We start from the raw sequence: 22,317 nt of genomic DNA on the forward strand, positions 1-22,317 counted from the left end.
GACAAGGTATGTTTGAGTATTCTGTTGTGTAAATGTTTAATAAATTATGGAAGGAAAGCTATTATTAGACAAATAAGAAACTAGAAATCCAAAGTTTACCTTTGGATTAAAATAAGTTCCATTAATTTCTCTCTGCAACATTATTTCCTCATAACTTTGCATCTAAACTGCGTTAATTAGTTTGATAACTCAGTGTTTTTCAGTGCTGTATATTTTCCACACATAATGTGCTGTGCTTTGGGTAGTGTATAACCATACCTGGACTCTTTTGGCAGTATATTACTCTGGGTGCATTTATCTTGCTAGAATATTTGGAATTTGAAATATCCACAAAAGACCAAGCTTTATTTCATAGACCCTTCCTTCATTTGTATGATTCATGATTTTAATTTATAAAGATACAATCAATCAAGAAAAGGAAAATAATTAAAGAGATAATTCATCAACAAGAACACTCTATAATGTGACGTGCATCCCTTATCCCTGTTTATATTACAAATGGTCCCTGGGAGCATATTCACGTGAGGACAAACTTTTCAGATAGTAACACAGAATTTGTATGTAAATTTGGGTCTCAGTAATTCTAACTCTTGTTGTATAGTTATCTCTGTTTTGGCCTGTGCGTTCCTGACCAGGTCTTTTGTTAACATAGCTAACCAATTTTCATGTCCTTTGGGCAACATTTTATGTGACAGATGACTGCAGGTCGCTGTCACACTTTGCTGTCACCGGTCACTGAGGAGTCTGGGGAGGAGGGAACCAACAGTGAGATTTCCTCTCCACCTGCCTGTCGCTCCCCTTCACCTGTGGCTAATACAGATGCTTCCATTAACCAGGTACCGCCCCCTTGGCATTCCTCCAGCTAAAATCTCTGAACGGATGCAGGGCTCCATTCTCTGTTCTTATGAGATTATGGGTATGAATCGTAGACTTTGAGAAACACACCGTTAGGTGTGATAGTTGCACAAACTGTGATTGTCATGTGAGACCAATACTGGCTCAAACCACCATCTCCTCTCCCAGGCTACTGAAATGAGATGAGCAAAAATGAGGTCACAGAAATGATAGCTGGAGAAGGGCCTGTTTTAAGGCATTATGGCTTCAGTTTCTGACAGCTGTCTGTAATGGAGTACTGCATCCTAACAGAAAGTGAAATGTTCGTGTCACTGTTGTAAAATAACATGATTCTATTGCTGTTTTAACATTTTCACTGAACATAGTTTTGACGCTTACCAGCTCAGATTTTGAAGATGGAAAATTTATGTTCACTGTATCAGACTTTTTCTTTATTTGCTAATTGCCAACAAAATTAAAGGCTGTCAGTGTATATTTTGGAGTGCCTAAGTAGATTTGCATTTTGAGTTTTCTTACTTATCTTTCAATAATCTTAAATTTTATTTTTTATAAAATGGGGACCATAGCTCGCTGTTATGAGGTGTCTTTTTTGTGTACACTATATTAAATATAGATTATGCTAAATTAAATATGTCAAAAATTTTCACGAAAAATATTGGATAGAGTTCAAAAAGATGCTTTTACAATAACCAAAATTGTTTTAATGCGTGTTGAATAATACTTTCTTTTTTTTTCCTTTAGCCAAAAAACTAAAAAAATATTTTAATTACCTTATCATGAAATTACTAGTGTTCAAAGAAGTTAAAATTTATTATCAAGAGAGAAGCATTGAACATTGCAAGTGTTCTATAAGCTGTATTACAAATCAATCATATTATTTTTATTTTAAAACAAAAGCATTCAAAATAGGATTTCTGTGATAAAAAGAACCTACCTCCCCCCAAAAGGGGAAAATGAAACAAAGAAACCTTTAGATAAGACAGTTCTCTTGGAGGGAATTCCCTGGTCAGGCAACTAAGATCCTGCAAGCTGTGTGGCACGGCCAAAAAAACAAACAAACAAACAATTCTCTTGGTAAAAATCTATGTAGCTTTAGGGAACATATCAATTCATGCATTCATCAGATACATTGTGAGCACCTGCTGGGCATAAAACCTTGTGCTGGGTCCCAGAGATGTAACAAAGGTGGAGACAGCAGTGGCCCTTGCCCTCAAGCACCTTGTAATCTAGAGAAAAAGTGGCCATAAGATGAATAATAACAAAAGTGATGAGAGGAAATTAAAAATAAAAAGTTCACAGTGTTCTGGAGCATTTGGAAAACAGTTCTCCAAATTCTGATTTTAAAATATGAATTACTCATTCTTTGATGAGGTGTTCTTCCCTGTGGTCACAGATGTCAGAATCATAGAAGTATGGCTAGAGTCAGCTTTTTATTGTGTAAGAAAAATGTATCCTATATAATGTGCCTAATGTTCTTAACATTTTCAAATTGAACAATGAACACGGACCTTGGGACTAACACTTGGGAAGAGTGTCCCTTTCCTAAAATTATAAGTCTCAGTGCCGCATCTTGTGAAGTGTCTTTCCATGTACATGTGAAAGTATTCTGTAAATGGTAAAATATGCAAACATTTTTATTATGATGACTTTAACTGTCCAGCTCAATCAAATCCCAAAATTATGAGCAAAATTGTGTTTTGTCTGAATCCCGTTTTGACACTCTCCTCTACCCATATCAACATCAATTTAAATCACATTATTAACCTAACATACTTACATGTGGAACTGCAAATTAGGGGGAAAAAATCTTCACTTAGTTCATGTCAGGCAGCTATACTCGCAGGAAGCTGTTGGAAAGCAAAAATATAATGGTTGGTGTTAGACAAATCGACCCCATCGTTCCAGCCACATGCTATGTTGTCCAGTGATGTAAGTAAGACAGAGGAAAATGAACAAATACTGCAACATGGCCAGTGATGCCTGGATCTACAAAATTTTCTCTTGAAACTGAGAACATTTAGAATTCCCATAAGTTCCAGTTTGCAGACTCAAAACACTGTACAGAATGTGCACAGCTGTTTCAAGGAGCGGCCAAATATAACGGCTTTATAAAGTCGCAGCTGTTAAAAAAAGGCTGTGTGCTTGCCGCTTCTGTAAGTAGATCTCCATTATATAACTAACTGATCCCCTGCAGTCAGTGTGTTCTCTCTCTGACAGTAGTTATTAGCCGAAATGTGATAACAGTTTAGTTTACTTGAGGGTAGAAATAACGAGGCAGCCACAGAACTTGCTGCAGGCTTCTTTTTTTTTTTTTTTTTTTTTTTTTGGTACGCGGGCCTCTCACTGTTGTGGCCTCTCCCATTGCGGAGCACAGGCTCTCGGGCGCGCAGGCTCAGCGGCCATGGCTCACGCCCAGCCGCTCCGCGGCATGTGGGATCTTCCCAGACCGGGGCACGAACCCGCGTCCCCTGCATCGGCAGGCGGACTCTCAACCACTGCGCCACCAGGGAAGCCCTTGGCTTCTTGATCTTATTGAAAGCAAGCCAAGACTTGGGCTTCTCCTCGGAAGAGCTGAGGGCAGTAGAAGTTTGAAAAGAGTGGTAGTGTAATGGGTAGAACCCCCGGTTCTGGGTTAAAAAGCTCAGAATGGGTCCCAGCTCTTCCTCTAAGCTGAATGTACCCAGAAAGTCCCTCATTTGTAATGGGAAGCAATGCTACTTAATTCACAAAATGGTGAAAGTTAAATGTGGGGTTAATTTTGAAAGTACATTTTAGTCTGGAAAATGCTAATCAAATTGTAGCAGTGGTTTTCCAAATTTAATTCCTTAGGAATCTGATGGATAATAACTCCCGTAACATAGACACATAACCAACAAGAGACATATTTCTAAGGGTAATTCTTCACTATGCCAAATATTGCCCTTATTTAGTAGTTACTTATAGGACTGATTGATTTATTTTATTGACTCTATGTATTCCTCAAATAGATGCAAATTATTAATCTACAAAAGGTGATATATTTTCAAATTATTTTAGGAAACCAAGGGTTGTCTTTCCTGTCTAATAGATCTGAGACACACACACACACACACACACACACACACACACCAGAAAACAGATTTTTTTGTGACAAATTTATTTTATTCTTTTGGAGAACCTTTATTTATTATAGAGTATTTAATTTAAATTTTTTACATTAAAGGACGTTTTGCTTTTCCTCGTAGACAGTAATGGTACTACCTTCCATGTATACAAAACAATAGAGTTTACAAAAGTGTTTTTACATATACCATTTTTTATGAATGTATATACTTGCCTGTGATTTGCCAAATACTCCATGATGCGCTCAGGATCAAAGACACTTCCACAGATTTTAAGGCACTCATAGTCTGTGTGAGAGCAGGCAAATGATGACCATGGAGTGGGACAGGTGCTGTGAAAGTGGGAAGCACAGTGTTAAGGAAGGACACAGAGTACGTACCTAAACAAGGCTGGAGTTCAGTGGGTCAAGGATGTCCCCCTTTTGTTTTAAAGCAGGGGAAGGTAGGTACAGTTGGAGTGCACTAGAGTGATGTGAAGTTTTCCAGGCAGAAGGAAGTACATGTAGGAAGTTTTTCAGTCAGCAGGAAGGAAAATGGCCCATCAAGGCAACTGTAAGTAATATCAGTATGATTGGAGAAACATAGATTTGGAGGAGAAGGTGGGAGGAGAAACGAAAATGAGAAGGTTACAGGAAACACACCCTGATGGACCTTGAATGCCACACAGAGGAATTTGAACTTTGTCCAGAAGCTAATCCTTAACCACTGAAGGAATTTAACTAGAAGCTCTGCCCGGAAGTGACTTTTAGAACAGGTCATTCTGGATCAGTGTGGACAGGAGACAAATCCAGAGCCCAGGAAGCTAGTGAAGGACAGAAGTTGCACACTCTGGTGTCTGGTCCAGACTGGTGATGTAAATGAGAGAAACAGCGCACCTGGACAGCACCTCCCCACGTGAACGAGGCAGCCTCTCCTCCGTTAGAATTTCTGTAGCTGTTTGGACGCAGAGTCCTGTCTTACCTACCTTCTGGTTTGCAAGAGAAGCCATGAATCGGGATTCTTACGAAAGCTCCCTCTCTGGATGAAGAGAAATTTTACACAATTTAAAACACTGTATAAACCAAGCTGAATGTATGCAGGCTAGAGGCAACCTGCAGGCTGCCAGCTTGCAACCTGAGAATTAGGAAGTTGTTGGTGTAACGTGAGATTGAACCAGTGTTTTGGCAAGGGTATAGACCTTCATCCTTACGTAAGCAGGGGTGGTAAGGGAAAGAAGAAATAGAGAATAAATCCCAAGCAAGGTGATTAGAAGTTCCATTCACTGAAAGATGGATAATACTTCCTCATTTTTCCTAAATCCATTTCTCATCCTAGATGTCGGTTTTGTTGTTGTTTTTTTTTTTTTGAAGTATTGAGTTTGAAGAGACTGTGGGATAAACTTGTACAAACAGGATATGGGAGTCTGGAGCTTAAAAATACAGCAATATTTAAGAATGAGGACAAAAAACAAACTACAAAAGAGAAAGATTGAATGACTAGAGAGCTGGGAGGAGAACAGAGGTGAAAAGGAAAGTGTTTCCAAAAAGGGATGGTCAGTGGTATTGAATGCTAGTGAGGGACCAAGCAAGAGAAGATCTGAAAAAGAATCATTTTATATCATGGGAAACAGCCACTGCTGACTGTGGCCAGAGCATTTTCAGTGGAGTCGCTACATTCGAAGCCCAGTTGGCTACTTAGAAGTGGACTGAGGGTGAGAAAGTGAACATATTAAGTGTAAACTACCATTTTCAGAAACTGGATTATGAAGCCAAAGGGAGAGGGAAGAAATGATGATTCCGAATGTGTTTGTGTATGATGAGCCATCACATATTGATCTGTAGAACTTTCCAATATGTGATATCCTGCAAGAAAAAAAAATCAGGAAAGAGTGTGTAGGTGTTTTCAGATGGAAAAAATTTGGCTTTATTTACATGCTGAGGAGGAAGACAGTGAAGAGGGAGTAGGTATTAATGGACCAAGACCCTTGCAAAAGCGAAGGTGGATGAGGTCGTGGGAGTCGGTAGGAGGGTCCTCTTTAATCAAGAGGTGATCTGAATATAGACAGCCTTGAAAATTTGAGAACTTGGCAGGAGTATCTCCTCAAGGGCTTTGAGCGAGTGTGTGTGTACTGGAAAGAAAAGTTGCATTGAGTCATGGTTGGGGTTTTCCAAGTGGCTGAAGCAGAGGTTCAAGGGGCAAAGGAAACACAGCAGTTGGCAAGAGAAGGGTTTACATAACTTAAGCACAGTCAGAAATACACTTGGGGTGAATCCATTCAGTGATGACAGCCTAGCATGTTCAAGGAGTGGAAGTGGGTGAGGATGAATGGATATAAGCCTGTCAAGGACTTGAAAATACCAAGATAATCTACTCAAGATGAGTGACAGGGTTAGGAATGAAAAGGAACCAGTCTCCATGCTTCAGTGTCATCAACAAATGCTGGGACTTACCTAGAAGCCTCGGCAACAGCAACAAAATGGGTAGAAGGTCTCATGGCCACTCAGACATCACTGTATTTAATCGCAAAACCACCCAGTGTTATGCAGATGAGGGAACCCATGCATGAGATGTGAGTGACTTGCTCCAATTCTGTAGCTACTTGGAAGGAGAATTTCACCTGGGGTCTCAGGTGTCCTGACGCCTCCAGTGGCAGACTCCTGTCTGAACTCATTCTGTTGTATCCTGCCACCCTGCTCCTGCCCTGGTACAGACTCCCAAGACACCAGGCTCCTTCCTGCCGTTTCCTTGGTTTCCCAGGTGTCTGGGGCTTTCGTCAATACTTTTTTTTTTTTTTGCGGTACGCGGGGCTCTCACTGTTGCGGCCTGTCCCGTTGCGGAGCACAGCCTCCGGACGCGCGGGCTCAGCGGCCACGGCCCACGGGCCCAGCCACTCTGCAGCACGTGGGATCTTCCCAACCGGGGCACGAACCCGCTTCCCCTGCATCAGCAGGCGGACTCTCAACCACTGCACCACCAGGGAAGCCCCTCTCGTCAATACTTTTTACCAAGACATTATTATCAATAAGGCTCAGGTTTTTGATCTTAAACAGTGCAACTGCGAAAGTAGTGAACTTTATTATAGCAATTTCCAGAATATAAACATTACGTCCCAGTTCAGTTTCTATAAATATACAGATAAACAACCATAAAAGCAATTAAAAGCACATGAATTATGTATCTTGAGATAGTAATGCCATTATCAATACTAATAAAATATGTAATATTATTTATTATCCAAGAAATAAGAAAATTCAGAAGCTTCATTTTTCAGTATTCACTTTATTTCTTGTGTACTTCCAGGAATCGAATAGGAGAAAACGTCTCTATTATTTTTTCTTAGAGTAGTTTTAACCTCCCCATTACATTTTCCCAGATTAATATTAACATATTTAAATTAATGAATGAATAATGAACTCACAAATATTAAAGACCTGGCTATATCTGAAAAAAGACTTTCTATAGACTAAAATATATTTAAATCAAGGGTTTTAAAAAATTATTCAAAACTTTGATCAACACGTTAAGCGACATTTTAGGAAGTAGATCATTTAGATTCTCCTTTTTTGCTGGTTATTCAGTCTTTAAATATGTATACCACTTAAACATGTAGTCCACGTTGTGGAACAACCCGAACGAACTTTTTGGCCAACCCAGTATTTCCATTTTACCAAATATAAAATAGGAATGAGTTTTGGCAACTTGAAATATTTGTAAATTTTTTTTACCAATTCTAAAAAATTCTAAAGCAACTACAGGGTGCTTTGATATGACCTTCTTGTCCCAGGAGTTTACTAACTTTGATAGTTGGTGGCCCCGGGGGATGGGTGTGAATCCTAAACCTTTCCTCCACATGACAAGCAGTACCCAGAGCGTCCTGACCTAAACCTTGTTTTCCTCTTGAATCCAACACGGTGCTTTGCACCCATAGGACATCGCTTATTACCAAGCCTTGTCTGCCGAGTCGTTGCAGACGGATGCCTCCAGGATTCCCCCCAGCATTCTGCCACCCCAAGAGCTCTGTGAACCAAGTCTGGAGCCATCTGCCACTGCTAAACTGGATGATTTACAACGCTCTTGGGAAACCTTAAAGAATGTGGTAAGTCTTCGAAATGTGGAATTGTTTAGCCCACCAAACACTGATTACCTTAGTGATTCTCTTATGAAATAAATGCATAATGTGTACACATCCCATATACAGTTGAACACCCTTTGTTGGGTCACAGAGGTAAAGCGGTGAGGAAAGAGATGTCATAATCTAGAAGATAAGGGGCTGGGGAGTATTTGGTAATATCCCTTTTCTTCTTTAGATCAGCGAAAAGCAGCGCACACTCTACGAAGCGTTGGAACGCCAACAGAAGTACCAGGACTGCCTCCAGTCCGTCTCCACGAAAATGGAGGCTATCGAGATGAAACTCAGTGAAAGTCCGGAGCACGGCAGGAGTACCGAGAGCCAGATGGCCGAACACCAGGTAAGAATAGCGATGACTTCAGTTTCCTGCATGATCAAATAGGTGCACTCTTACTTATGACCGGCTGGCCAAGCATGTGTATAAGACAGCAGGCTGACAACGTTTTTTACTGTATCACTTGTTACAGAGTAAACAAGATCCCAAGCCAAGCGGTGGTTGTTTCCATCACTGCTTCAGGGAGGGGTCTATAAGAGGGAAAGAAGGAAATTGAGACCTTGATATTGTTTTTATACTTCTATTACACAAACTGCATTTCCTTATAGTTGCCACATTATTTTTATTTTGTTTTGAACCATTGTTGTAAGAATAAAGCGTACCCCACGTCTACCTTCTCGGGGTATTGTTGTTTGAAGAAACTTAGCCAGTGTGTGCCCAGCACCTCCCCGTTATCACTGAAGAGAATAACTCTCAGACTCCAGTAGGCAAAGAAGCAGCTGAAGAATAAGGGATTCCAAGTTGTGATCTTGTGGTTTTCCCAGACTTGAATCATTTTTTAAAAGGGACACTGGACAGTGCTTCAGCTTTAGGTGAGAAACAGAGATGATTACATCAACCTAACTCAGACAGATATTGTTAAAAATGCATCAACTTAAAATGCACGCTAAGAAAGTTCATAGCTTAAATCTGGTTACTGCTTTAGCAGCGTTACCGGGTGTACTCTTAACGCATAATCAGGTGTAACTGGGTCTGGGTACTGAGGCGTGCAGTCACCTAAATATTCAGCCACCGTGGTACAGGAAAACGCTGCTGCAGCCGGGACTCAGGAGCGTGTGACAACCCTGTCAAAGGCAGAGGAAAAGAAAGAAATTTTAAAATGTAAATTAAGAGCTATGATGCAATTATGTAGTTATCAAATACTGGGTAATTTACCAGCGTTAAGAGTGAAACTCTGTACTTTATCTTTCTTCTACTTAACATCTCTGTAGTTTTGGAACCCAGGATAACCTTGGAATACATTGCTTGTTCGGATGTGTAGTCTAAGATAAAATTGTACTATTTTACAGTAAAGGACCTTGCAGTATAACACAAAAATGAGAATATTTCATCTAGAGACAGCATGTTGAGAAACAGTGGTTTCAGGTTTCTGACACTCTTGTAACTTCTTAAGATAGAAATCGGAGTGTATAGCATCCATTTATAGGCCTTATTTTGGGAAAACGACCTTCTGTGGGTCTTTCTGCTATCCTAAAGTCACCCATAGTCCATCTGGTTTGGGGAGAGTGCAGTGAAAATATAAAGTTAAAATTAACCTTTGTTTACTTGGATTAAGACAATCACGAGGACAGTCAGGGACTTAGGTCTCTACTACCATGCCGTGTCCCCGCAGCACCACAGCCCTCTCTGACTGGTACTCCAGTTTTCTAACTGTCAACAGCCACCTCACTGTCACCTGAAGGGGCCTCCTGGGGCTCTGTCTGCCTAACACCCTCCCCAACTCTTCACTGTACCTGGAGGGGCAGGAGAACTTCCATACATTTGACTACAGCTGCTTTTAAGCAACCGAAAAGGATTTGGCATAAATTATCCAAAGGCTGGATTAAAGTGAATTTGAGTGTCACAGACTTAGATGATCAGAAGCCAGCATTCCAGGAGAGGGTTTACAGAGTTTGACTCTCTCTGCTTTTGGGTACTTTCGGGTACTTTCCAGTCACCTCTGCTTTTGTTCAAGGCTGATCATTCTTGTGTCCCAGGTGACAGACCACAGCTCCCAAAGACCCTTCAGCAGGTCCCACAGGATTTAGGACCTGTATGAAAGCAGGATCCTGGCGGTCTGCCTTGACCTTCCAGAGTTCCTAATTAAAATGCAAATTAGCTCGCAATCACCAGCATCACCCTGCCTCTCAGGTATTAGTATGAAAACACAAGCTGAATGTAGAGCAAAAGTAGTATTTTATTCAAGGGATGTAATGGAGAAAACTCAAAATTGTACATTAAAGCTAAGTATTATGAATTAGAAATGAACCTGTGACTTCTCTTGTAATTAAGCCCAAGCACATGACTTTTGTCCCATTCTAAACTGAGAGTGGTAGTGCTAACAATTATAGCAATGAGGGGGTATAGCTAATGCAATGATTACCCATCATTGGCGCTTTTAACAATTATATTAATGCTCTAATGAGAGGGAAAGAAATATAAATAATGTATACTTTCTTGTATCATCACAAATCTGACATCTTCCATCTGACCTACTTTTGCTGTCTGTACCTAAATTCTATGAATTCTGGGACAGCGCTGCCCACATGGAAGGCTAACGGTATCACAATATCTGAATTGGTTCTTGGCTTCTGGAATGATACTTTAAAAATTTCAAGCAATACGATAGAACTACTCTTTCTAAATTCCAGTGTAATGTGGGTGAGAAAGTCCAGTATGCTTTTAGTATTTTCTAAAAATTAATTAAAAATACTTCAATTGCTAAGTTTTTCCTAACACTCTCTTGGAAGTACTAATGTTTCTTTAGAGAGCTACTCTAATGCCTACATTTTTCCTCCGAACACTTGTCTAAACCTGCTGAATTTGGGTGGAGTGCTGTGCCTTTCCTGTTACCCTCTTTAAATTGAACCAGAAGTTTAATTTTAAGACGTCAGTGCGGTTCATAAGCTGACTTGTGGCTGTTGTTCCGGGTGGTGAGCCCTCTGATCGGGACCTTCATTATCACGGGCAGCTAATGCTTCCTGCGCATGTGTTGTCTTTGCCACACCAACTCAGTGATGGTTAGTAGGCAGAGCTGTGAGGTTATTTCCGTTCTGTTTCTTTAATATAAATAACAGCTCAAAGTTTGAGATGAACTCTGTTGTAGATAGTTCTGAAAGTCACAATGAAATTCATGTTCACCTTGGGTGTTGAACCAGACATGAGCTCCATGTTCTCCCCAGAGTGAGTCATTTTAGAAAAGCTCAAGGAACCTCTCTAAACCACAAACTGGTCATACACATGCCCTCCTTGTAAACACAAGTCGGAAACGCAAAGAGGAACAACATTTCATCCCCTCTCCTTAGTTTTGAGTCAGATGTTGGAGGGAAACATCTGGCCACCAGCTGAGACAGTTATTGGGCGAAGACATATTTAACTGCTGGATCCTTTTGTTTTTTTAGATGGAAGTGAAATTCGCATCCCATGAAATTAACCATTTTAAAGTGTACAGTTCAGTGGCTTTTAGTACTTTCACAGTGTCATACAATCACCCTCCCAATCTGGTTTCAAAACATTTACATCACCGCAAAAGAAAACCCCATCCCCCAGTAAGTTTGGCTGCTGGATCTTGAAGTTAAAAACTATAGCAAGCTTCCAAAAATATCCACTCGCCCCTGAGAGTAAACTGAAGCATGAATAGGGAAGCTTGACTCTAACAGAATGGAAACTAACAGTTGTGGAATTCCTAATTCCATCATCACTTAGTGCAGAACATTCAAGAGAGCTGTTTTAGACATTGTGAGTCTGAAATGGAAGTTGTTCACTTCACCGTATGCCTGGTTGGTCAAATCCACTGAGATTAAATGAATGAGGAAGCTTTTTTTTTTTTATCCTGGTTGCTTCATGATTAAGATAACTTTTTTTTTTTTTTTTTTTTGTGGTACGCGTGCCTCTCACTGTTGTGGCCTCTCCTGCTGTGGAGCACAGGCTCCAGACGCGCAGGCTTAGCGGCCATGGCTCACAGGCCCAGCCACTCCGCGGCATGTGGGATCTTCCTGGACCGGGGCACGAACCCGTGTCCCCTGCATCGGCAGGCTCTCAACCACTGCGCCACCACGGAAGCCCGTAGATAACTGTTTTGTCTATTATGAATTAGAATGAATTCAACTAGATGTGTTGAGCACCTACTATGTGCACAGCTGAAATAGACACTTATTCTTTAACATATGATTTAGGGGTAGATGAATTACCAACATATACAAAACCCAGCAATGTGATTGTGGGTTACAGTGGTGGGAAGAGCAAGGAGACTCTAACAGGTCTTTTGGGAGACATGGATTTTGAAAATTTGGAATGGTAAGAGGAGTGGATGGGAGACTCTATAAATGTAAATGTGTGAGGAAAGGCACAGAGGAGAGAATGAGAATGAACGTGGTGTGAAGTAGTGAGGGGCTTTTCTTGCTTGTACAGAGAATCAGTGCAAAAAAAAGATATAATAAGGTCAGTCTAGTTGTGGAGAAGTCCTCAAAACAGACCACATAATATGAATTTTATATTTTTGGCAATCAAGTACCAAAAATGATTATAAAGTAGGAGAAAATACTTTACTGGAACAAAACCATTTTGAATGTATAACAAACAATAATGGTCTGTACATTTGTTACAATTACATTAAAATATCCCAGCAAGTTCTTTGGTGGAGATTGATAAGATAATTCTAAAACATATTGCAAATGTACTAAAAAATATGTATTGAAAATGGGATGAGTCAAGAATTGCCAAGACAACCTTGAAGAAGATGAATAAAATTGAAGGATATGTATCCTTTCAGAGAGTGAGATTTATAAAGCTATAGCAAGTATGAGACTGTGGTATTGGCACAGACATCAAATGGGTCAATGGTGCAGAATGCGAAGCCAGAAGCACCCTCCCACCTACACAGACACTTCGCTTATGTCAAAAACTGTACTGCACAACAGTGGATGAAGAATCATCTTTTCACTAAATAATACAGAGTCAATAAGAAGAAAAAAAAAAGAATTTTGACTCCTACTTACCCTGGACACGGTAATTAAGTTTAGGTGGATTGTAGATCTAAATGTGAAGATTAAAAAACAATGTTTTGAAACAGTGCTCCTCAAAGTATCTGTAGTGTATAACCTTTTTTTTTTAATTTTTAAATTTCTAACTCAGCATTTTAGTAAAATAAAATAAAATACTGGTTGGATATCGTGTCAACGTCAAGTTGCTAAAACATTTCTTAACGTTTACTTGCAATATCTTTCTCTTATCATGAACTAGAGACAAACCAGTTCATGACGCCATTGAATGGACCACACTTTGAATAGCATTCTTCTGGAAGGTAACATGTGAGAATATATTCATAACATTACGGTAGGTAAAGATCTCTTAAATAGGACAGCAAAGGCCCTAACTTTTCCAATGAAGCAAAATACTGATATATTAGACTGCAATAAAATGAAGAGCTTCTGTTTATCAAAAGACATCATGAAGGAAGCTTTTACCCGTTAAGGGACAGACACGTCACAAAATGGGAGCAGATATTTGCAATACACAGAACTAAAAGAAACACAGGCATTCCTATCCTGAATATATACAGAACTCCATGCATCAATAAGAAAAGGAAAGACTCCAATAGAAAATGGGCTAAAGATTTTTAGCAGGCGGTCACAAAAGACGATCTCCAGGTGGCCAAAAAAGCATAGGGAAAAGTGCTTAGTCTAATTAACCATCAGGGAAATGCAAATTAAAGCTGCAATGAGATACCACTATGAACCTACTAGAAAGGCTTAAATGGACAAGACCCACAAACCAGGTGACAGTGGAATACAATGCAGCGTTTAAAAGGGTCGGCTCTTTTTACATGCAACAGTCACAGTCTTGGAGGGAGTGAAAGAAGCCAGACACAGAACAGTACATCAGGAATGATTCCATTTCTGTAGAGCTCAAAAACAGGCAGCAGTGATCTATGACATTTGCAAGCCAGCACCATGGTGATCTCTGGAAAGGGGGCTTGGAAAGGGTGATCTCTTCTCCAGGGGGCTTGCAGAGTCCTGGGAATGTTCTGTTTCTCGATCTGGGTGCCAGGAGCACAGGTATGTGCGGTTTGTGAAAATTCATAGAACTCTACACTTATAGTCTGCACTTTTCTAGATGTATATAATAATTTCAATATAACAGTTTACTTAAACAGCAGTTGGACAGGATGACAACTGATATTAGGGAAAGAAGAGCGTTTTTGTTTTTTATATCTATTAAGAGCCCACTCTGAGGAGGCACTGGGCTTACAGCGAAGCCTACAGTCCTATGGAATAGGTGGGAATTATGCAAGTAGGGGTATATTGGAAACTGTGAAATATTGGCAACTATAAAAGCAATGATTCTTTACTTGGAGTCATGATTGCCCCTCCTGTATGGGTAGGGCCTGTTTTTCTAACATGTCATTCAAATCCCAAAAAAGAATTCCTCCTGTCAAGATTCCAGCTAAAGAGCAAATCATAAAATACAAAAAATGAGAAATACCAACAGTGTATAATTGTGATAGCTGTTAAGCAGGAAGTAGGGTGCTGGTAAAAGAGAACAATAGAGATTTCTTTTTAGAGTCAACGGTCAGGAAAGGCCTCTCTGAAGATGTGACAGTTAACCTAAGGCTCCAAGGATGAAGAGAACCATCTCACAGAGAGGAAGAAGAGCATTCCAGAGCTTGAGTGAACACCATGTGCAAAGGCCCTGAGGCAGAAAGTGCTGAGGGTCCTGGAGTAACTGAAGAAGGCTGGAATGTAGTAAGCCAGAAGGGAGTGTGGTAAAAGGGGCAGGCGGGGGTGAGACCGCACGAGTACAGTAAGGAGTTTGGATTTTATTTTACAGGCCAGAAGCCACTAAGTATTTTAAAGCAGGGGACTGAGAGAATCTGATTTACCTTTTTAAAAGGTCACTCTAATTACTCTGTGAAGAGGGGTTTGGAGAGACAAGAATGTAGACCATGAGAGCAATTCAGATAAGGAGTTTGCGTGACTTAGGTGGGAGCAGAGGAGACATACAAGATACGTTTTGGAGGTGAAAGCAGTCGGATTTGATGCTGGATATGATGACAGAAGGTGTGAATGACTCCTAGGTCTCAAGCTTAAGCAATGAGAAGGGTGTTACCTTTTACTGAGATGGGGACAACAGAGGAAGAAGCAGGCTTTTCCATGATAAGATGGAGACACCATGAAATATGTAAGTTGAATATACAAGCCTGAAACTTAGGACAGATATCTGGGTTAGAGATATACCTTTATAAGTGTCAGGGAGGCAGAAATTTTCCTCTGCTCTTCTAGGTTCTTCTGGCTGGTCTAAGAATTCAATTGACATGAGACAGATGAACCAGAGAAAATCAAATAAAAGTTTAATAACGTGTATACGTGGGAGAGACCCAGGAAAACTGAGTAACTTGCCAAAACGGTTGAAACTCTCGCCTTAAATACTATCTTCAGCTAAAGACACAGGAGGATGTTGGGGGTAGTGGTTTGAGACTTAAAAGAGAAGAAAGGTAACTCACGTAAAGATGGAAAAGCAAATGTCTGGTAAACAAATATTAATTGGGCCATTCAGAGACAGTGGGACACTGAGTGTACTCTGATCTCTTTAAGAGTTTCCCTCACCACACCCAGCCCTATTCTTTGCAGATATCTCGATGATAGCTCTATTCCTGTAATAGGTCCCCTTTCTAGATTCTTTAGGTAGTTAGAGGGAAGGTCAGAGTTTTTTCTTGAGTCTTTTGGACCTTGATTGTTTTCAGCTCAAAATAACCTGCATGCTAGAGACATTTTGGTGTGGCAAGTTTTATTCTCCTACTAAGTGTTCCACATTAGGAAGGGTTTAAAGCCTTGGCATTGGACATCGCCTGGGAGAGCTTGTGAAGAGAGAAAAGGGGCCTGGAAACTCGCCCTGAGAAACTTCAAATTTTAGAGTTGGGGAGAGGAGAAAAATAAGGAGAGGGTAACGGCATAGAAACAGGTGACAAATTTTTCCTGTCTTGTATAATGTGAATTTGTGATTAAAACACAGTGCTGTTTCAGACTCAGGGAAGTTTAGAGTGGGAAGAGTCATGTTGAGGAAAAAAGTGATGAATTTTATTTTCAACATAGAATTGTAGCCTCAAACATAATCGAGCATACCCCCGTCGGATTACAAATGTGCCTGTTGAAAACCAGAAAGATTAATTAACTAGTTCAAATTCATTTCAGTTACCAATACAAATGGTCTTAAAGTCAGAAATTTCCTGACATTCAGTCTGGCACTGTCATTTAGAAACTTAGGTTAGTAGGTCCCCTGTTTGTTGGTTAAACGACTTCCAAACGAAGTGTCTTCACTAGTATCGAACCACATGGGACTCAGCTAGTGCCACGATTCCTCAGTGCGAAAAAATACATACACGAGTATGATTCCACAGTCTTCCCCGCAGGCACTGATGGATGAGATTCTCATGCTTCAAGAGGAAATCAGTGAGCTGCAGTCGGCCCTCGCGGAGGAGCTGGTGTCTGACCCCCCAGAGTCCGACCCTTCGGAGCAGCTGCCCTTGCAGTCCACGCTCGCTGTCTTAGCGGAGCGAATGTCCACCATCAAGATGAAGGCATCAGGGAAACGACAGCTTTTGGAGGTAACAAGCCATTCTGAAGGTGCCCCTCAGGTCCAGATTAACTCTTAGGGTTATGCTGACAAGTATGTTGGGCTACTTCCGTGATCGACACGTTTATTGTTTCCCACTCAGCAGAAGCTGGTATTGTGTGTCCAGGAGGGCCTCATGAATAGAGCCCTGAGTCAGTGTGGAGCCGTGAATGTGTCTTTTCACCCCTTTCTGAGTCATTTCAAGCATGCAGAACTGAGATTGTGGAAAGCTGACACTTGGTAGACATGAGTCTCGTGAGGAGTAATTATAGGAGGTTTGCACGATGGTGCGCTGTGTTTAAATACGAGCGTCTTTACGAATAGTGTCACCAATACTGTGAAGAATAAATCCTTAGTCACTGTTAGCCAGTTCAAGCACACTGATTCATGAAAATATGCCTGCAGTTCTGGTTCTCATGTTACTTTATTAATATTATTTAATAGAGAGGTAAATTTTAGTCACGGTAGCAGATGTGTTAAAAATAAGTTATTTTCCTTTTTTGTTGTTGTTTTTCTCTTATCATTCCTGGCCCTAAACGTATACGATGTTCATATTGTTGATCCTAGAATTTAAAGTGTCTGTGTCCTTGTATCTCTAGGGTCTAGCAGCTTCTCTGGCAAATAATCATTTATTATATACACTTATTTTATTTAGCCGCTGATTATACCATAATTCAATTAACCGTCCCCCTATTGTTGGGTATGTAGGCTGTTTCTAGTTTTACCTGTTATAAAGTTAGTCAGACTAGGTATTCATATATTTTCTGGTTTTGGAGAAATTTTAAATCAACGTGTCTGCTCTATTTAATCTCTCTTTTAAACAATTTAATAAAAATTTTAATTAAAAACATAATAATAGATTACTAATAAAATAATTTTTAAAGTAAAGTACTTAGAGTATCTTAAGGATTAACTTCTTGATTCATTAATACTGTCCCCAGTCACTCTATGAAACCGTCATGGAATTCTGAAATAAAGTGATTGGCCTGGATTTTTTTAAAAATATGAATTATTTGCCATCATTAAAACATCCTCAGAGATCTAACCAAAATTTTTGAATTTTTGCCTTTGCTCAAGAAACTAATAACACTGGACCACCCTTTCCTGTAGGGGATCAGTTACCTGAAACTACATGGTGCTGCCCTTTTAGGTGGACCAGGTATGTTCTTCAGTTTTCCATGGACCCCACTACTCTCTACAGTTTCCCGGACATTGAAGCCAAGTTACCTACTGTCTTATGCCATTGCTTCGTTCTAATCCTTGACCAGTTTCTATCATTCATATTATCTGCCTCGTCCTGTAGATGTATTATTTAAGAACGTTTAACTCTAGGCACACGTTAGAATCATTGTAGGAGTTTTTAGGGACTTCCCTGGTGGCGCAGTGGTTAAGAATCCGCCTGCCAATGCAGGGGACGCAGGTTCGAGCCCTGGTCCCGGAAGATCCCACGTGCCGCGGAGCAACTAAGCCCATGCGCCACAACTACTGAGCCTGCGCTCTAGAGCCCACGAACCACAACTACTGAGCCCGCGTGCTACAACTACTGAAGCCTGTGTGCCTAGAGCCCGTGCTCCACAACAAAGAGAAGCCACCGCAATGAGAAGCCCGTGAGCCACAACGAAGAGTAGCCCCCGCTCGCTGCAACTAGAGAAAGCCCAGGTGCAGCAACGTGGACCCAGTGCAGCCAAAAATATAAATTAATTAATTAATTTTAAAAAAAAGAATCATTGTAGGAGTTTTTATAAAATACTAATCTTGAGGCTCACCTTCCCAAATTCTCACTTACTAGTCTGTGACGTGGCCTAAACGTGGGTTGTTTCATTTTTTTTTTAAGTTTCACAGGTGATTCTGATGTGCACTCAGGCCTGAGAACCGTTGCTGTACTGTGTTGAATCCTGATGATTTTACCTTAGAGTGATTTAGGTTCCATTCTGCTTAATTCATTAGGAGAAGTTAAATGATCAGCTGGAGGAACAGAGACAGGAGCAGGCCCTGCAGAGGTATCGCTGTGAAGCCGATGAGCTGGACCACTGGCTCTCTAGCACTAAGGCCACTCTGGACGTTGCACTGGGGTCACCCAAGGAGCCCATGGACATGGAGGCCCAGCTGGTGGACTGCCAGGTACAAAAATGTTCTTGAGGGAATATGCCAACACAAGGCACATTTTTTAACTACAAAAAACATAATGGTAACAAAGCTTGGTATGGTTGTATGATATTTCACAACCCGTATACTTTATACATTTAGAGAGTAGAAAAACAATACCTTATTAAAGCTTAAATGAAATCCAGGCTTGGACTTAATCTTTTGAAAAATTTTACCAAGAGTATCTACTCTTTAGAACATTTTCAGCTTCCTGAAGGACCATTCTTAAAGACTATAGATGCCAAAACACTTATGGTATCTATGTGGGTGGCTAACGAGGAATGTAAGTACCCGACGAGAAGAATTAGTATCAGTGACTCGGACTGTGGATAAACACAACAGGAGCTGTCTGTTGCAATTTTGGTTCTAATTCAGAAATATTATGTGGAAAACTTGGCAAAATTGTCAGTTATAGGCAGACAGATTGAACACGGGAAGGTTGTCTTCTGGAGGAGAGAATTTTGTTCCTCGATGTGAGGTCTCTAGAAATTAAGGTAAGGGGTAATGGCATCAAGGTTTTTATTGTAAGATTGTTTTCTTGCCTCTTTATTATGGAAACTTTCAAGCACACATATAAGCATAGAGAATAGATGATAAACTCCCGTGTACCAATCATAGAATTTCAAAGATTATCAGCATAGTAGACTTTACACATGGGTGAAGTACGTTTTAAAAGTGCTTTCATTTAACTAACTAGCAAGTCTCTAGAGAACCCAGCCTGATCTGCAAGGTTAAATATCCGTATGCACAACTTCATATTTCTCCCATTTGGAATCGGAGGAAATACGCACAAGCCATTAATTATGAATGCCACTTCTTTTCTTAATACCTCATATGTCATTCTGGTCATCCCTTTTATGATTTGAGATTTTTTTTGTCATATTATTATAATTTGGATTTTTAAATTCTCTGGACAACTTATTTATGTGTATTCGAAGCATCTCTGCCTTGATGGTGGAGAGTAGAGAGCCATGTGCAAGTGTTTTCTACTCTATCATCTTTTCTGAGGTTCCTTTTCTGAAGAGACATGTATTTTTAGCATTCCCTTCTAGCACTCGAAATTACCCATGCACTAGCGTTTCAAAATTATGTTTCATCATTACTCCCATCTCTCCCTTTTGGATGTGTCTATTTTTATAGTTATGCATGAAGTCCATGGTTGAGATAATATATTTCAGGACTTTTCCAAAGTATTGAAATGGTATTTTTTAAAACTCAAAGCATGTGGAATCACACAGGTACACAACAGTTCCTCAGTCAATTGATTCAAGCCTTTAAGCCAGTTGTATAATTATAAGTGTGGCTATCACGTGGAATTAGGGCCCCATTATGACTTTTGGGGCCCTAGGTACTTTGCTTCCATGGGCCTCTTCCTCTGTAAAAATACTAAAAATTATATTTGATTTTACAATTGCTTTGGTACAGAGACTAATATAACCTGGGGTGGTATCATTATATATTAATTGTTATTATCTTCATTTTTTTCTTCTGATTTTAAAAGAACCTAAAATTAAGACATTTTCTTGTGTCCCCAGAAGTGTTATGGGCTCTCGGCACTGTGTCAGCTGTGCCTAATGGAGAAGACAGTCCTGCACAGAATGATATTAGCTCCACAAACATAATCCTCAGGAAATCGTCCTTTAAGCCCCACTTCATGAAATATTTCACTTTCCCACTTAGTTCTAGGCTTTAGGATCATACTTTCAGTCCTAGAAGTTGATGGTAGTAATTCTGATTTTGTACATGGAAATAAAATACCTTTTCTTATTAATGTATAATTGAGTATAAATTACAAAGTGCATTTCAAAGAGTTCAGAGTTAAGGAATATAAAAACAGAACAGTTTTAATATGGTTATTTGTTTTGCCTGATTATTTTAGTTATTTTTCTTTTTTGGTTTTTGTTTTAAATCGTACTTTGGAAGAGGGGAGACTATTTTTGCTTCTTTTCTGGATTTAGCCTCCATTTTAGAAGAAGAAAACCTTGCAGCACTAGAGAGTTGCCACAGAAAGTGAAAGTAAAATTCTTAGGAAAACTTTCAGAAATGTGAGGTTAAAAATATGTTATATAAAAGACAAAAATAATAAAAATCAAGTAAAAAAAGCATCAATCTGGGAAAAAAGTCAACCCAAAGAAAAATGTTTTCAAAGAGAGAGTCCTCTTTAAATTGACACGAAAAGGGCTCATCATGTGATGTCTTTACTATTATTAGTCACAAGCATAACAGTCTAACACTAAAATAGTAAAATAATGATAATAATGGGATAACACTAAGGAATGGTCTTTTCTACTTATCTGTTGGCTATATAAAATGTGCTTTCCATATGTTTTTCATTATGTAATATCTAATCTTAAGAGAAAAATTAGGAAGCTCAAAGAAGTTTTAGAATCTACGTACCATTCTTGAAGGTTGTTAAGAAAACTAGGTTAAAAAAAACAAACAAACCTGGAGGCATGATCTTTTGGTGAAAGACTAGTAAAGTGTTGGGTTTCGCTGTGAGACACGGTCTTTGCAGAGACTGGCAGGGTTTGTGAATTTCAGCCTTATTTCTGTTGTTCCAGAACATGCTGGTGGAAATAGAACAGAAGGTGATGGCCTTATCGGAGCTCTCAGTCCACAATGAAAACCTGCTGCTGGAGGGCAAGGCTCACACAAAGGACGAGGCGGAGCAGCTGTCGGTGAAGCTGAGAACCCTCAAGGAGAGCCTCCTGGAGCTGCAGAGAGCGCTGCACGACAAGCAGCTGCACATCCAGGTGAGGCTGCAGCCATGGACGCTGCATCTCTGCATGTGGCTGGTCTGGCCTCTGAGCACGCGACACGTAAAGGGGACCGCTGGGGAATGATGCGTACTTATGTACATACCTGCTTTGCACAGTCTGGAATAGGTTTTCAAATAGGTTTTGTAAGAATTATTTGAATGCAGACCCCTGAAAATTGCAGCATAGGAAAAGAAAAGAAAATGAAAATAATTACCAAAATCTATCAAGTACATCATTTTAAAAAATATTTAAACATAGGTCATGGATGAAGATATCCTATGACACTCTTATATTTCTCCTTTATTTCTCCTATATTCTACTTTTCAGATAGACTCTTTATTTAGTGCCCACAACTTCAGACTTGTTGTATATTCCAGGTGAACTGAACCTTTTTACTATCGTGTGATGACCTTAACGTTCCCTAATAGTGATTTTTGTTTTAGATGACTAGAGCTATTTTGGGGTAATATTTGCCTCGTATGTCTTTTAATTTTCCTTTGATTTCACCCTTTCTGGGTCCTTATATTTTAAATTTGTTTCTTATAAAGAACATTTAGTTATATTTTGTTGGTTTTAAACATATGTAGTCAGAAAACCTCTGACTTTTGAAGGGCAGGTTTAGTCCATTTAAATGTATTGTGATTATTGATATGTTTGAACTTTTATTCTTATTTTTTGTTTTCTGTTTTTGTCCTGTTCTTTCTA

General features: G+C 39.8%; 1 protein-coding gene across 22 annotated transcripts in view; it reads left to right on the top strand.

The window, feature by feature from the left end:
* Window positions 1-22,317, top strand: part of SYNE1 (spectrin repeat containing nuclear envelope protein 1) — a 457,069-nt gene that overhangs the window by 285,340 nt on the left and 149,412 nt on the right. For 17 of the 22 annotated variants that reach the window (XR_004352467.1, XR_004352466.1, XR_004352464.1 and 14 more), the window contains 6 exons: window positions 696-836; window positions 7,864-8,031; window positions 8,243-8,404; window positions 16,494-16,700; window positions 18,656-18,829; window positions 21,415-21,606. Coding sequence is in view for 15 of the 22 variants with exons in the window: in XM_032650736.1 (XP_032506627.1) it covers window positions 696-836; window positions 7,864-8,031; window positions 8,243-8,404; window positions 16,494-16,700; window positions 18,656-18,829; window positions 21,415-21,606 (1,044 nt within the window). In the remaining 7 variants the exon portion in view is untranslated. Of the gene's footprint in view, window positions 1-695; window positions 837-7,863; window positions 8,032-8,242; window positions 8,405-16,493; window positions 16,701-18,655; window positions 18,830-21,414; window positions 21,607-22,317 lie in introns of those variants that run through there. The other 5 variants (XM_032650725.1, XM_032650727.1, XM_032650728.1 and 2 more) reach the window with 4 other exon arrangements.

The sequence above is a fragment of the Phocoena sinus genome, chromosome 12, assembly GCF_008692025.1.
Source record: "Phocoena sinus isolate mPhoSin1 chromosome 12, mPhoSin1.pri, whole genome shotgun sequence".
In the NCBI taxonomy this organism is placed as follows: Eukaryota; Metazoa; Chordata; class Mammalia; order Artiodactyla; family Phocoenidae; genus Phocoena; species Phocoena sinus.